At 52.6% G+C, this 16616-nt stretch overlaps 1 protein-coding gene across 1 annotated transcript in view; it reads right to left on the reverse strand.

Annotated features, from left to right (window-relative positions):
* Positions 1 to 391: 391 nt before the first annotated feature.
* The window catches only part of CLPB (caseinolytic mitochondrial matrix peptidase chaperone subunit B), a 92869-nt gene continuing 76644 nt past the window's right edge, over positions 392 to 16616 (reverse strand). Inside the window, 9 exon segments of the mRNA XM_037377024.1 lie at positions 392 to 1219; positions 1523 to 1627; positions 2090 to 2209; positions 3086 to 3159; positions 6921 to 7001; positions 7004 to 7076; positions 9739 to 9903; positions 13057 to 13101; positions 16045 to 16100. Of these exon segments, the coding sequence (XP_037232921.1) occupies positions 968 to 1219; positions 1523 to 1627; positions 2090 to 2209; positions 3086 to 3159; positions 6921 to 7001; positions 7004 to 7076; positions 9739 to 9903; positions 13057 to 13101; positions 16045 to 16100 (971 nt within the window). The 3' untranslated portion in view covers positions 392 to 967.

Raw genomic sequence — 16616 nt, forward strand, 5'->3', positions numbered from 1 at the left:
TGTTCTGCCAACCACGGCTTGGGGCAGTGAACCCTCCCACCCACAAACACACAGGAAAAAGCCAATTCTACCCAGTGAGAGCCACCATCATTTGTCTGGGCTGGGGACCTTTGCTCCAGCTCTGACACTGGGGACAACTTGGGCAGCTGGGTTAAGCCTGAGATATTAAATATTTCCTGGAAGCAGGTCAGAAGAAAATCAGCGGGGAGGATTTAGTGAGAGGTTTGCACTGGGATGTTGCCTGGCTGGGACAGGGAAATGTGCCCAGCGTTGTTCACAGCTCCTGGCGATAAGCAGGAGATGCAGGAGCCCTGGGGGATGTGTCCTGCCGTGGGGCAAACCCCACTTCTGCTCCCCTCATCCTCCCCTGGCCCATGCCAGATGCAGGTTGTATGTGCATACCGTGTTTATTGCAATAAATAATGAGAAGCGGGCAAAACACAGTCCAAGTGCCTGGTGGCTTCTAGAATCGAGCTGCCGCACCCTCGGTCCCTGTCCTGCCCTGTTCCAGCCGCAGTCCAACCCAGCCCCCGCAGCGAGCTGCCTCTTCAGGGAACGGCAAATCCCACCCGCACTGGACACCCTGGCTCCCGTACGGTCTGCAATCTGCTTTCCCCTTTCTTAAAAAGCTCTGACACCTTCTCTTACACCAAGCAAAACCCCAGAACCCTCCACCTACGTGTCCCCAGCTGGCAGCGTGGCACCTCGCCACCCAGAGCTGCAGCTCCAGAGCCCCCTGTGCCCACCCTGGAGGAAGCGGGTGCAAGCTGAGCGGGCAGCTCCTGCCTGCCTGTGCCCGGCGCTGGGGCAGCGGAGGTGGCAGGAGCACGGCTTTTTCCCTGCCCCACCGGCTGCCGGCCCTCACCGACGTGGCCACATCGCACACTCCCAGTCTCATGGGGTTTTATTGTCAACCTGTGCTGCCCGCACCATGGCAGAGCGTGGGGCGGAGTGTGCTCGTTGCTGCCTACAAGAAATAAGCAATGTTTTCTGGGTTCAGAGGTGCTTGGATGTCCAGTTTTCGGGATTTGCTGTCTTTCTCCACTATCTCCAATCTCAACGTTGGCATCTTTGCTTTTTCCGCTCCAGGGGAAGAGCTGTCCTTGGTTTTCAGCAGCTGCTTGTCTGAGTCCTCCACCGTGATCCTCAAGGTGCAGCCCCGCGGCAGCAGGTCCTGCTCATAGGCAGCTGCCAGCTGGTTCACAACACGCCGCTCCACCTGAAGAAGGAAAAGCAGCTCCCATCAGAAAAGCCCTGTCAGCAGCCTCCTGGGGAGCCAGGCAGCTCTCCTTCCCACCCTGGGGCAGCGCAGGATCCTGGAATCTCCTGTTCATCCTGCTTATTCCCCGTCTCTGGAGTGTACCGGCCGTGCCGTTTCCTCCCACAGACCATGAACATCTCCCCTTGGGAGCTGTGGGGCCCCTCTTCTGCAGGACAGACCCCAACAATAATCCCCTCCCTGTGCAGAGCAGGGCTGGAGGCAATGCTGTGGGCTTCACTGGGGCTCCGTCCTTGGCTTTACCTCGTGTTTGATGGACCGGGCACCATAGTGCAAGTTGTAGCCATCAGCCAGCACATCCATGACCTCCCTGTCCCAGAGCAGGGTGATGTTGTGTCTCGCCTTGGCCTGCCAGGTGAGGAAGAGGAGGAAGGGTTACCGATGCCTTTGAGCAACCCTGGCACCCCATTCCTTGAGCAGCAGGGACTCCACAGGCAGCACGGTAGGTGCTGAGCATCCCTGGGCCTGAGCTCGGCCGAGGAGGAAAGGGCGGACTCCACCAGGCCAGACCCACCAAAGCACCAAGCGGTCCCCTAATTCCTTTTTAGTCCCCCAGAGAGCTCAGATGTGCAAAGACCAATCAGAAAAACAACATCTCTGAACATGGCCTGAAACTCATCCCTGCCCCGCCACAGGAGGAACCGTCCCCCGCCATCCCAGGGGGTCCCTACACCCTTCCGAGCACCGAGTGCCCCAAGGTAGATAGACGTTCACTGTGTCCACCTCAGGAGGATGAAGGTTGGGGCAGGGATTTCCCTCTGCTCATGCATCTCTTGAGAAGTTACGTCTAAGGCCATGGATGGTTTTTACCTTTTTGGCCCAAAAATTTAGCTCCTTGTTGACAAGCTGGATGAGCTCAGAGTGGCAAAAAGGGAGAAAATAGACGATCTCATTGATCCTCCCCAGGAACTCATCTCGTCTGAAGTGAGCCTGTGGGGACAAGGGGTGAAAGTCAGTGGGGACGGGGTTGGTGACTCTGAGAGGGACAGCAGTGACGGTGACGCTGCAGGAGCTCCCCAGGGATCACTCCCACCTCCGACAGCTCACGCGTCAGTGTAGCGTGGCCCTGGCAGCCATCCTACCCCACCAGGGAGCTGGAAGTCTGTGCTGCCAGATCTCAGGTCAACAGGAGCATCTCTCAGCATGGCTTACAGGAGAAATTAATTCTGGAGGTGGCAAGAGGAACTAGAAAGGAATCTCTCCTGCAGTGTAAGCCCAGCTCCAGCCTCCTCTGCTGTCTGCTCCTGCCCGAGCCACTTACAGTAAGACACCTCGCTGCGTGCCAGCCCTCCTGGTCTGAGGCTCCGATCTGAGCCTCCTGCCGGGAGGTCAAATTCTTCGGTCTCCGTAGGAACTGCCAGGTGAGCAGCGCCCTGAAGTCCTTCAGAAACATCTTAAACTTAATGTCATCAGGACGTGTTGCTGCAGTCAGGTTTTCCTGGTCCCTCTGCAGCAGTGCATGAGCTGAGCAGATGGTGACCCCGGGAGAGCAGAGAACCCCCAAATTCCCACTGCAGCACTTCCCACCCCACGTTCTCTTTCTTGTCTCATGTTGCTGCACTACTACAAGAGCACAGGGAGTGAGTAAGAAGCTGTTATTTATTTCTGCTGGGTTCTGACCTTAATTAAAAGTCCCTTCCAACCCAAACCGTTCTATGACTCTTTGTGGCTGAAAGTTGAAAAAGGACATCATGTTGCTTATCTCACAGCTGGGAGACAGCTGGGTGAAGAACCATTGTATCGAATGACTCAGTGACCAAAGCTCAGGACACCTGAAACATAAGCCATGAAAAAAATCATCTGTACCTTTAAGATGGGTCGAATAACCTTTTCCTTGAACTGCTTGGAGATGGTTATCTTGTCGCTCATCTGGACATCCTCTGAAAAACAGGAGGGTGTGGGAGGGTGAGGTGGAACACGGGCTTTCTGTCCACCCAGCTCCTGAGGATGGGCGAGCAAAGCAGCATGACAAGGAGCTGGAGGCTGGGCAGCGAGGAAGGTGGGGGTCCTGAGGGGACTTCACAACAGGCCTGGAACCTCCACACATGCCACTGGCCAGGTTGGCATTCATAGTGGGGTGTCCCTGCGCTTGACACTCTGGACAGCAGGTTTGGGGCTGCCACGGCCGCCCTGCATGCTTTGGGTGCCCGAGGGGAGCACCCTACACCTACGTGTTTCACTTGCATGGCAAAAAAGCTCCAGCTCTGCCTTCACCCTCTGCCCTGCGCCCTCAGGAGCTGCCTCACCAGCTCACAGAGGTTTTGGTTAGCAGGAGTCCTCTCTGCCCAGCCGCTGGCTGCTCTCTGGGAGCCGGTGCCAATTACACGATGCACAGAGCACTCTGTCACCTGGGGCTGCTCCGTGTCCTGCAGCTCTGCCAGGCACGGGGACGGTCCTCAGTCCCTTCAGCAAACAGCAAACCCATGCTCAGACTGTTTGTGGCACAGCTCTGGCTGGAGACTACTTCCCTCCACTGACTGCAGATGGAGCCAGGGTCTGGCTGGCTCCCGAATCCCAGCTCAGAACTTCCACAGGCAGTTTAAAAGCAGGATTTACCTGTCTGCCGCCCAAAGGCACTTTTCTCTTTGCCTTTATCGTCTCATTTCTTCCTACACATCCCCGCATTTAACTCCAGGTGCTATTTAACACATAGGGACACTCATAGGGAGATCCCTCGCATCCAAGGCACACTGGATAGGATCCTGACACATAGGGTGCTAGAGAAAGACCCAGGCTTCTGGGTGCCCTTCCCAGCTTTGCAGACTTGATGAGGATCATTGCACCCCAAGCAGCGGCAGAAGGGACTCTCAGGCTCCACCAGACCAACACCGGGACAAAGGGACGCTGTGTGCTCTGAAATCACCTCTCCCTCCCTGCCACGGCAGACACGAGCACGCCTGTGGGGCTTGGGTGCATCCTGGGGTGGCAGTTTGCAGCACAGCACAGGGGAAATGGATGGTCCAGCCCAGCCACGCAGTCTAAATGGAGTGGTGTGGGTCTTTGGTTGTAAGGATTTGGCCCGTTTCACTTTTTTGTTTTCTTCTAAAAGGCACCAAGGGTGTTTTCAGTAAATAACAGGAATTTGGTACAGCGTTCTGGAAGAGGAGAGCTGGAGAAGGCAGAAGAGACAGAGCTGCCCCCAGCATTCCGGTTTGCCACCTGCAATCGCTGCTGCGTGCACTCCCAGATGCGGAGATGCTGCAGAAACAGCTCCTTCCCTCTATCTTTCCATTTATCTGCCCACCCAGGCACTTCAGCTGACCTCCTGGCCACCGCCTTCAAAGAGCATCTCCAAGCCAAGAACTCAGTAAATCACAAGGAGTTCCACGAAACTCAATTGAGGGCAAGCTTCTGAGCCGAAATGCATTTTCCAGCTATGCTCTCTAGCTGCCGTTTACTCACTGCAGCTGTCTGCCTTACAGTTCTAGAAATTAAAATTCAATGCTTTCCTCATTTAGCAGAAAAGTGCTTGGCATTTTAAAATGTTATTCTTGAAAGTTCAGTTGCAGGCATGCTTTGTCCTTTACCTAGTTTGATTGAAGTTTAAAGATTCTGAATTAAGCCAGCTTTGGCATCCACTTCTCAAAATAAAAAGGAAGAGACAGTGAGAAAGAAGCTGAAAAATGCATTTGGCATCAAACACCAACATTTTTTCCTGCTCCCATGGAGCTGATGCAGATGGCAGTGTTCCCCAGGCGCAGTCGCAGCACACACTGCACACCACAGCTTCTCTGGGCATTTCCACTGGTGAGCAGAGCTCTTGAGACTGACCTTTAGTAAACACGGTGCATCCGTGACAGCACATGCTGCTAGATACCCTATGGAAGATGCAGTGTCCAGACATTTAAGACTGTAAAAGGGTCTTAAACCCCCGCCAGACTGATTAGTTTTTTAAAACTGATGAGAAAACAAGGGATGCAGCCATCGTTCATGGATGCCTGGTTATCCACAGGCACAGGGACCATGGGACGGAGACAGTCTTTCCCTGTGCCAGCGTCTGTGCTTGCAAACCGCTGCACATTTTTGCAGGCAGGGAGGGAAGGGACATCGTCCAGAGGGACCTTCACAGGTTAGAGTTGGGCCCGTGTGCAACTCATGAAGTTCAACAAGGCCAAGCGCAAGGTCCTGCACATGGGTCAGAGCAATCCCAGTACAGGCTGGGCAGAGGATGGATGGAGAGCAGCCCTGCAGAGAAGGGCTTGGGGGTGCTGGGGGATGAGAGACTCAGCATGACCCGGCAATGTGCGCTCGCAGCCCAGAAAGCCACCCGTGCCCTGGGCTGCATCCCCAGCAGCGGGGCCAGCAGGGCGAGGGAGGGGGCTCTGCCCCTCTGCTCCCCTCTGCTGAGACCCCCCACAGCGCTGCGTCCAGCTCGGGGGTCCTCAGCATCAGAGGGACACGGACCTGTTGGAGCGGGCCCGTCGGAGGCCACGGAGCTGGTCAGAGGGCTGGAGCCCCTCTGCTGTGGGGACAGGCTGGGAGAGCTGGGGCTGTGCAGCCTGGGGAGGAGAAGGCTGCGGGGAGACCTTAGAGCAGCTCCCAGTGCCTGGAGGGGCCGACAGGAAAGCTGGGGAGGGGCTTTGGGCAAGGGCTTGTAGCAATAGGACCTGGCCTGGTGGGAGATGTCCCTGCCCATGGCAGGGGAGTTGGAACTAGATGATCTTTAAGCTCCCTTTCAACCCAAACCATTCTGTGATTCTGTGATTTTAGAGCTAGAGGGACGGCCCCTGCTGCAGACATCGCCGCCTGCCTGTCCATCCATCCTTGGCACAGCAGAGACCTGCCAGTCCCCAGAGCCTCCTGGTGCCACTGCAGTTATCACCAACCAGCTGGTGAAGGCAGTGGAGGGTTGCACACAAACTGGGACTCTGCTACCTTCACCAGAGCTGTTTAGTTCACATCTTAGAGGCTGCCCTTACTCTACTCAGTTCTCCTTTTATTACCCAATTCACATTTCTAAAAAAATTTCTATAGGACCCTGATGTGTGGGTCCAGCGCTCCCATTCCAAGGCGAAGCAAAACTGATTAAGCTCAGTCCTTTTTGAAAAGACTGTGAGGAAACAAAACTCTTCCTCTTTAACAGGAGCACCTGTACCAGCCCCTGTCTTCTCTAGGAAACACTTGGAAGGGTTCTGAAAGAATGGATAAGGTGAGGAGATAAAGGGAAGAAAGCACAGGATGAGGAAGGCTGGGAGGTGGACAGAAAGCCTTCTCCAAAGATGTGATCTCATTCTGAAGGATGTGATCTCAAATAATGAGGATTTCAGAATAGGGGAAGCCCAAAGCAGAGATATTACAGGAGGGAGCAGGGTGGAGATTGGGGTGTGGGACTTCTCAGCAACAGGTCATCCTAGAAGGCAACAGCATGACTTTTCAGACATACCCATCAAAGACCCGGCAGCTGCCTTCCCTTCTGGCAGAGGAGCATCCCTGAGGCTTGCCCAAAAGCTGCAGGGCCTGGAGGATGTGTCAGTGCGGACCAGGCTGCAAGGATGAGCAGTGGGGAGGCAACCGAAGCGTCTGGGTGCTCCCCCTGGCAGAGGGATGGCTGATCTGGTGTCAAATGGAACAAGGGGCCTGCCGTGTAAGGAAGGAGGTGGATTCTTTAGGGATTTGGAGTATGACATTGAAAGGCCAGTACCCAAGTTTTCTGCGATCCTTTTCTTGCTCATCTCCATGGCTTCTTGTCGGAGCTGCAGAGCGTGCTGGGCAATCTCATCCTCGCCACGTTGGAGGTCATGATAAAGATGGCATCCTTGCAGTCAATGGTTTTCCCCTTGCCATCTGTCAGCCTGCCCTGCAACAACACCAAATTGACACCGGCAGCGTCAGCAGGCACCCCAGGGTTCCGCCAAAACTTGAGGTGAAAGGATACGGGTCCCGATTTTCCCCAGAGTGAGGGATGCCCATGGGTACAGGCAGGACGGAAGCGGGGCTGAGCTGTGGAGGCTGAATGGGTAACCTCTCCGAAGAGCAGCCGTAACCTGCCCTGCACGTGGTCCGAGCCTGTTCCACCTGGCACAGACTTGGTGGAAGCCCTGAGAGATGCTCGCAGGGGCATTACTCTGCTGCCTCTGACCTCTGCCTGCGCTCCCTGCTGTGGATTGCCGTCTGACACATGAGCTCCGGTGAAACCCCGTGAGGTGCAGGTGAAGTTGTTGTCACCTTGTGCCTCTGCCTCACCCCTCTAACGAGGCTGCTGCCCCTTAGGGAGGTTGAAGGACTCTCAGAGGCGGTCCAGACTCTTGGCATCAGCCCTTCTCCGTGGTTGTGGGTTGGCTGGCGCCTGGGTTGTGTGCTGGAGTGCTGAGCACGAGATGACCCCTGGTGTGGGCTGTTGTCAGGGGCAGAGGTGGGTAACTGCAGGCGTTGGTGCCTTGAAAAGCTCCAGCAGCATTGCCCAGATGTTCACCAAAGCCTTCCAGAACAAGCCAGTTCGAAGCTCCCCATGGCAGGGAGGGCTCAGAGGTGTCTGAAAGCACCACAGGGAGCACAGACTGCCAGGAGCCTGACTGACATAGCAAAGCTAAAATAACCTTGCAGAAATAACTGGGTTATGGCTATAACTAAGCAGTGGAGAGGCCGTGACAGCAAGAGGCAACAGGGAGCATCCCTCACACTTGCAGAACTGCCCATCAAACCAAACCAACAGACAGCCCAGCAGCACACTTCGCAGTGAGGGCAACCGCTGCTGCAGCCAACTGCTGTGCATCACCCCTCCTCCTACCAAGCTGACACAGGAACCCTTCAAAAGTACTATTCTCTTGATTAATAAAATAAAGAGAGAAAAAGAAGGGAAAAAAATCAGCAGCTTCCCCAGGCGGTTTCTTTTCTCAATACGTCTCCAGCAACAGATATCCAGCACAATGAACAAATCCTTGTTGGGTGCTTGAGATTCACATTTGGGTTATTGCCCTGTCAAGTGTGTGTACAGGAATGATTTCACATTTAGCTGCTGCTGCGATGATCTATGCAAGAAAAAATTGTGTTATAATCCTTAAAGAAAAACAACAAACAAAAAAAACCCCCAAAACCTTCCAGCGTGTTGCTGCGAGTTTGGGTGCCTCTGAGACAGACCAGGACCTTAAAAATAAACCAAAAGCTGCACCAGCAGGCGGAGGCTCAGCAGAAGATGCAGAGCCTGGAAACACATCCGCATCCCTGGCTCACCACCAGCTCGTCAAGAAAGCTGCAGCTGCCAGCACAGGTTGGTATGCCAAGTGCCCCCCCCGAGACAGCAAAGGACTCCAAAGCCGATAGACTTGTGCTCCCTCCTCCGACAGCGGGTATCTGCTCTCCTTCCTGCTGCAGTGGGATCGGGTGCTGTAATGCACGGAGATGCCTGGGAGGGTATTTGGGGAGCTAACGGGCATGGACCTGCCTCTGAGGTCGACAATCCTCCCTGGGTAGCTACCTTGGAGGAGGTCTACTTAGGATTTTCGCTGTCTCCAGAGGAGCCCAACACAGTCCTGGAGATGCCTAGGAGTTTCCATGGAGAGCTACTGGGCATGGGCTTTCCCCCACACACACAATGGTTTCAGGAGCCCCAGGTTCCTCCAAGGTAGATACCCAAGCAGTTTTGTCAATGTTAGAGGCAGGTCCATGCTGATGGCTCGCCCAGGGCTCCTGCCAGCCATCTCCAAGAGTGTCCTGGCTTCCTCTGGAGACTCCTCCTAGGTCATTAGCTGAAGAGTTTTGTCCATGGCAAGGGGGTTGGAAACTAGATGATCCTGGATCTCTTCCAACCCAAACCATTCTCTGATTCTATGATTTTTTGTTTGGGGGGAGGAAGGTGTGAAACAAATCACATGCCATCTGAAAGTCAAATAACCAACCTGAACTAAAACCCAGCAATTAACAATCGATCAGGATACCAATGGGCTTTGAAGTCCCCAGAGTATCTGCTTTTCTGATGATGTGGCAACACCCTGACCTGCTGCCAAGACCTTGGAGCCAATTTTCTCTGTGCTGTGCAGGAGGCAGAGTACATGGGATGTAGGCACAGGGCACCACAGGAACACAGCCATTGCCCTCCTGCCTCCTCTCACCGCTCCTGCTTTCTGCTGTGGACCTGCAGCCCACCTTTTCCGACACTGAGCTGTCACTGGGGTGCTTTTTCCTTAGCGGTATCCTCATGACACAGTCTTCACCGTCACATCTTCCTGGTGACATGGGACAATCCGATTCCCAGGTTTCATCCTCAAGTTTCCAACCCTCCCATCACTGGCTTCTTCTTTGACTAAAGGTGTCATTTATTGCAGCAGGACACCTCAGTATCATCCTGGTGTTAAAATGGAGAAGAGGCTGACTGGTTGGGTCACCTTTTTTTGGAGGCGACTATTGATCTGGAACATTTCAGCTCCGCTCTAGGACACCTTCAGCATCCATCATCCCTGCACGCTCACTGTCACCTTCCAAAGAGCCCTTGTGCAAACTCTGACCCCAACATGTGGATTTACCTCATCGAACAGCTGCAGCATGATGGTGAGGACATCTGGGTGGGCTTTGTCAACCTCGTCAAAGAGCACCACAGCATTTGGACATTCGCCTCAGCTGTTCTTGGTGAGCTGCCCACCCTCTTCATGGCCCACGTAGCCAGGTGGAGAGCCAATAAACTTGGCGACCCTAAGGAGGAAGCAACAGGACAGTGAAAGCTGATTCACGGATGCCAGGAATGATGAAGCCCTCTTGTAGCTCAGCAGGCAGCCCCAATGCTTTGCGACAGACAAATAAAGTTCTATATTCTTGTGACATCTATCGCGCCCCAGGTATCACCAAATCAGCTTAATAAGCAACAATTGGCCAAATGCAGATTGGTGCCTGCTGAGCAATTACCTCACTCCAAGCTTTAACCAGCAGAATCTGCAGGAGCAGCCCCGAGCAGGCAGAAAGGCACCACCCCTGCTTTTCTAAGCAGCTGTCTGAGCCACCCATCCCAGCTGTCCAACACCTATTTTCATCTCCTTAGCCTTTTAAGAGCAGAATTCAAAGGACCTAAGAGTGGCAGGTGGGAATCAACGCGTGGGAAGAGGCCACAAGGGAAAGTATTCTCCTGTGTCAGTACAAGATTCATTACCTGTTGATACTATGTTTTTTTTTAAATGAGGTTTAAAAATTTAGAAGATCATTTAGAAGAATATTCTGACAAACAGAAATGTTTTGGCAAAATGACACGTAAGTTTTTACTTAAAACTTGGAGCATTTTCAAGCAACCTGGGTCTGTGGGTGCATCTGAAGTCACAGTCCTTTAGGCAAATAGAAGTGGAAAAGAATAAAATTATCAGTTTGTTAATTCTCCGTGTTTCTCCAGGATGCTGGACATGCAGAGTCAGCAGCCGGCTGTGTGTACAGGAAGCAGAAGGAATTCATGAGAAAAACCTGATTCCTCAAGAAACCAAGGGATTTCCTTTCCTTAATCCAGGATAAGGAAGCAGCACAGCTGAAGGGTGAGTCTGTCATGGTCTGAGCATTAGCAAAGGGTAAAGGCCGTGTGCTGCTGTGGCACAGCCGTGCCAGTGCAGCCCCCTTTGCTGAGTGCGGCTCTGTGGGGCTGGCAGAGGAGACAGCCCCAGCTCTCCCAGCCTGTCTCCACAGCAGAGGGGCTCCAGCCCTCTGACCAGCTCCGTGGCCTCCTCTGGGCCCGCTCCGACATGAGGGCGGCGAGGCGCTGGCCCAGGCTGCCCAGAGCAGCTGTGGGTGCCCCATCCCTGGCAGGGCTCAAGGCCAGGCTGGACGGGGCTGGGAGCAGCCTGGGCTGGGGGGAGGGGGCCCTGCCCCTGGCGGGGGGTGGGACCGGCTGGTCTTGAAGGTCCTTTCCAACCTAAACCCTTCTGTCATTCTGTGATTCTCCCATTCAGGCAGCTCCTTTTTGCTGTGCGATATGGGCAGGCTGCCCGGGGATTGCTGCAAGCCCCCTTCCCCGAGCATCACTGCCCAGCACTGCCACTGCCACCCCTGCCTGCTCCCACAGCCAAGGGCTGCAGAGGTGAGGGGGTCCCGCTGGCTGACTTGGGAACGGGAAAGCAGAAATTAGCCGATGGCAGCTAATTCAGTGCATTTGTTTTGCAGTGCCTGGGGCTACGGGAGGCTCCTCAGGCTCCTTCAAAGGACGCTGTCTCCCGGGCTGACCTCCTGATCCTCGTTTGCTTGAAAAATTTATATTGCGCTCACCACAATTCTCTACTTTATTCCTTCCCTTAGCTCTGCCTCTTGTCTTTGTCAGGGCACAATATTTTATCTCTTACATTTATACTGCTACTCTTAGCTCCTCTTTCTTTCTACTGAATCATCAACATGGCTTTATTTTCATCTATTTTTTTACCCCTGCTGTGCAGGACCCTATCACAGCCAATCTATCAGGCCAGCTGCAAGCACATCTTTATTTTCCCTTCCTACACCCCTTCCCTTCACTGCTTTGGATATAAAATATCCATTTTTCCAGACCTTTTCTAGCCCTGGTCATTCGAGGGCCTGGCAGTTCCTGATGATGATACCATGGCTGCCGCTGCTTCGTGCCAGGTCAATATTCGAATCAGCCCTTGTCACAGCCCAGCATGCTGGGTGTGAGGGTCTGCCTGACCCCTGACCGCTCGCAGCCTGCTGTGTACCCAGGCACAGGCTGGCGGCCGCCCTCGGCAGCAAGAAATGCAAAAAAATGGTACTCCCATCTTGGACCTGTCCTTCTGAGCTCCTCCCCAGCACCTTCCTCCTCCTCTCCTTCAACACACCATCTTCCCAGGACCCAGCCAGTGAGTCTTCCTCCTCCTTCCTCCCTGTCCTCATAGAACAATAGAGCAGCTACAGTTTATGGGGATGATCCTCAGATCCCTTGTGGGATACTTCTCATCCCACACTCTGTGGATTTGGGTGCTCCTCACCAATGGCATCGATAAAAAATACCAGGCCCCTATACAGCCAGCAAAAGAGAAGCATTATGACCCTATGTCGGCTAGGACCTTGCTATTTTTTGGGCAGACAGAGCTCTTCAAAGGGCTTTAGGGCCTCACCAGCTCGGAAGGTGACCCTGGTGAGACGTCCCACCTCTCCTGCAGCACCAGAATTGGGCAGGAGGTGTGATGGAAGGAGTGGAATCTGTACCACAGTCCTGTCTTCTGCTGCATTCTCCCCCTTTCCCCTGTGGGAGGCACGCTGGGGGGTCATCCTGCACTGGACTCAGCAACGTGCTGGAGGCAAGGAGGGGAACGGGGCTTTGGGCCGTGCCGCGCCTGCCTGGGCGCAGGCACACGGGCAGCCCTGGCACCTGTGGGTGACGCATAGCATGTGGCTCATGCTCGGGCTGCAGATTTTCATGCACAATATGATCTCTTCGCAGTTGCTCTTCCCCCAAGGGTCAATACCGCATACAGAAGCCACACCAGCAGAGACAAACTGTGAAAGCTTTTCTTGTTGCTTGGTTCTCTGTTCCTAATTTGCCATGAGTTAAACGTTGTGTTTTTGGCAGGTATTTCCCCTATTGCAATTAATGTACAACACGGAGCAACTGCTGTTCTGTCACCTCACTTTGACATTCCAACTGCCCATTTTCTGGGAGAACGTGGGCAGTAATTCCAGGAAGGTCCTGGATGCCACTGCCAGGGTGAGACAGGAGATGCTTGTTGCATTCAGTGGCAATGGGGACGTTGCTCAGCACTGGCCCAGGACAGGGACCAAATGCAGGTGAAAAAGGGCAGTGACTTTTTTAAAACAAGGATTTGTTTAAATTACTGATTGAACTCGAAGGTGCACCCCTCGGAAGCAGAGACAGCCCATTTTACTACCTCGTGCCTCTCCTGGAACTCTGACATGTCCAGTCTGATGAAACCCTAAAAGAGAAAAATACGTTAACGTGATACTTCATTATGTGCTCCAAGTTTCATTATACTTAGAAGGCTCCTCCAGAACTAGGGAGGGGGCTGCATGGATGGACACACGGTTGTGCAGCTCTCAAGGACCGCCATCACTGGAGTGGCCACATCCACCACAAAATGCCAGAGGTTGCTCTGAGGAAGATGACTGCAGTTTCTCAAAGACAGCCAGGAACAGTTCCCACTACTGGCTCACAGCCCCCGGCCGAGATTCGCTTCAGACCTCTGCTCGTCGCTAGAGCCAGAGTGACACAGATGAATTGAAACAGCAACTTGCAATTTGCTACATAAAATGGGTATTACTGCGGTTCAGCTTTTCAGAAATAAATCACAACTAGAACACAATCCTCTCCGCAAAAATAAAAAAAATAATCAAAATCATAAAGCCAGGTAAACTAGGTTTGTGGGTGATCACCTTAAATAGATAATATTGTTAGAGAATTTACAGATACAAGCCAAGTTTCCTTTTTGCATTTGAAAAGCTGATGATGCACAGCAGACACTGAACTTCCTGGGCTCACAGCTATAATCTAGCTCTTAGAGGTACAGAAATAGAATGGAACGGAATGGAACAGAATAGAATAAAATGGAAAATGAATAGGATGGAATGGAATGGAGTAGAGTATTTCAGTTGGAAAGGACCTACAATGAGCACCTAGTCCAACTGCCTAAGAAACTTGCCTAAGCTTGAACATTCCCCATCCATACAGGCACAGCCAGCTGGACACGGAAGCTCTCTGTCAGCATCAACCCATCAGAGCGGCACCTCCCTGCTCCGCTGCGCACAGCTCTTCCCAGGCAGGATCAGGCGCTGACCCCGTGCTGCTAAAGACCCTTAGAGGCTGGCTGCAAACGTGCCAACACACAATATTATCCTCCAACAAAGGCAGAGTCCCCGTGTGAAATGGTTATTACGGTGAAAGAGCGAGTGGATTGGTGGGAGGATACAACAGACTGGGAACAAGAAACTGGCCCCGCGCAGCACCACGTCTGCGTACGGCTCAGCCGGACACACGCACACCGCGCACGCCATGGACACAGTCACGCGGACCACAGAATCATGGAGTGGTATGGGTCGAAGGGACTTTTAGTGGCCATCTAGTCCAACCCCCCTGCCATGGGCTGGGACATGGTGCACTAGAGCAGGTTGCCCACAGTCCCACTCAACCTGGCCCTGAGTACTCAGCATCGGAGCTAATGGCTGGGATGTTTGGCAGCGCACAGGGAGCCTGGAGCTCTTCTGGTCCCCGGTGATGCCTTGCGGCACTGAGCCGAGACAGTGCTGCCATGAACTCCCAATGGAAGGAGGAAAGCAGGAGGATCTGCCTGGTTTGCCACCCTCCCATGAAATGCCGGTATCTGGAGGGTGGTGGTAAGAGTTCAGGTCAGTTTAGGACAGAATTCAATTTACAAGAGCCAGATTTCCCTGCAAAATATTAAAACACCAACAAACTGCCTACGGTGGAACGAAGTGTACAAGACTAGGGCCCGATCCTGGCAGTGTGCACGCTGAGGAGTGTCCCACTAGCATCCCCAGCAAAAGCTGGCACAAGCAAAGCACAGCCAGGCTCTGTAGGATCTTCTCTGCTTTGGTCTGATCCTGCTCCCAAATCTCCTGTCTCGGTTCATACCACGCAGGTTGGATAAGGAGGTTAGCATTTGTTGTTACCTTGCAACCTGTCTAGCAGCACGAAAACAGGACAGTTACGGGTTTTCCTTTCTTAATCTGTCAGTTCCTGCGAACTGCTGCACCCCCGCAACCGCCTGTGGGGTTTACGACCCCCCCTCACACCACTCGTTACAGCACCGACAGCCAAGCTGATTCATTACCAATAAAACTCCAATTTGCACATGCTATTGAATTAACACAACATTCAGCGTTTAAATGATTTCTCCATTTGATGTTTGGCTGGGCAATGACCAGTTCCAGGTGTGGGAGTCGGGGATGAAGGTGCTTGAGATCAGGAGATGGGATTTATTGCTTCTGGAAGGCAATTATAGAAGGATGAGGAAAAGAAGCCAGAACAGCCATTTTTATAGCGTTGTTTTACTTTTGATCTTCTTTCTACATGTCTCATTTTATCTTGTGTCCGTTCTCTGCTGGAGGATGTGAGGGAGAGGAATTAATCTAGCATCGGTGCAGGGGGCAGCTCTGCTTGTGTTTCCTCCTTTTCCCCAGCTCCAAACTCTGCACCTTCCCCAGTTCTCCATAGGAGAGAGCTGGACACCTCTTCAAGGCAGGCAGAGGCTCAAATGTGAATCGGGGAGCCTGGCTTTAAATGCCTGGTGTTTTAAAATCTCAGGCACCCCTGAACTAGCCCTCTGATAAGCCACCGCCACCTAGAAACAATTCCAAACCATCTTCTCTAAAGAACTGTCAAGTGGGTAACAGACTAAACCACACAAATGGCATCTGCTGTTTGGATCCCAAACACTTCAGCACTAAAAAACCTGAGCACAAAATGAACGTCCTCATCTCCACCATCTGTAGCGGCACAGTGCAACAAGAGCTGCACGTAGGGGCATGTAACACAGATTTTCAGAATGTTATCCTTCTAATGATTTACAGTGTTACTAGTAACAGAAGTTAAAAAAATACGGTCACAATACAGGATGTCAAAACAACAGCAACATGCAACAGGGCACACAAGGTATTGTTAAATTCGTTCAGATTTTTACAATTCAAATACCCTGGTGACATAGACAGGGACCTTCACAGGTCCTTTTTAGCGTGGCAGAACCCCCTTCTCACTGTGCGCAGCCAGCCCTCACATTTATTAAAATAAATCAGGTGACAAACCCCACTGAGAAACCAACCCCATCGAGAAACCAACCCCACCTGTTACTAAAAGCATCCGGATGGCAAAAAGCGATGGGGAAAAAAAATGGCAGAGGTGTTACCTTCTTGACATCTTTATGGATGTACTTGGCTGTCTGTTTGGCCAGCTCCGTTTTACCTGTTCCAAAGACAGGAAGAAAAATCCTTGTGTTAACCCAGGTTTGTTTGCCTGCCGTCTGTCCGTCAGCTGTGCTAACGCCAGGGCTGGCCTCCCCTGGAACCAATACGCCTATTTTTTCCTGTAAATGCACTTGTAGGAAGAGGGCATCGCTGCTGGATCCCCGGGATAACGCCCTGCTGAGGGCCCTGGGCTGGCTGCTTCATTTTTAATAGCTGATTCTTACAAGATGGGCAGAGAGATCTTTATTTTTTACCACAAGAAGATGTGGTTAGATCAGATTTTTGCTATATTTACTCTCAATATTTGAAGTTTCATATGCAACACCTTTTACGCGCTAGATAGGAGAATTTCAGGGAAATGGGATATTCTTTCCGTCTTTGATTTACATAAGGCAACTGTCATACAATTCTAGGATTAAGAACAAGCGGCAACGGAGCAAATCCACATTGACACGGACGAACACACATGTCAGCTTACGGAAGGCCAGCTCCTGTCCCTCCAGCCCACACGTTC

Source organism: Falco rusticolus, chromosome 2 (genome assembly GCF_015220075.1).
Source record: "Falco rusticolus isolate bFalRus1 chromosome 2, bFalRus1.pri, whole genome shotgun sequence".
Lineage (NCBI taxonomy): Eukaryota > Metazoa > Chordata > Aves > Falconiformes > Falconidae > Falco > Falco rusticolus.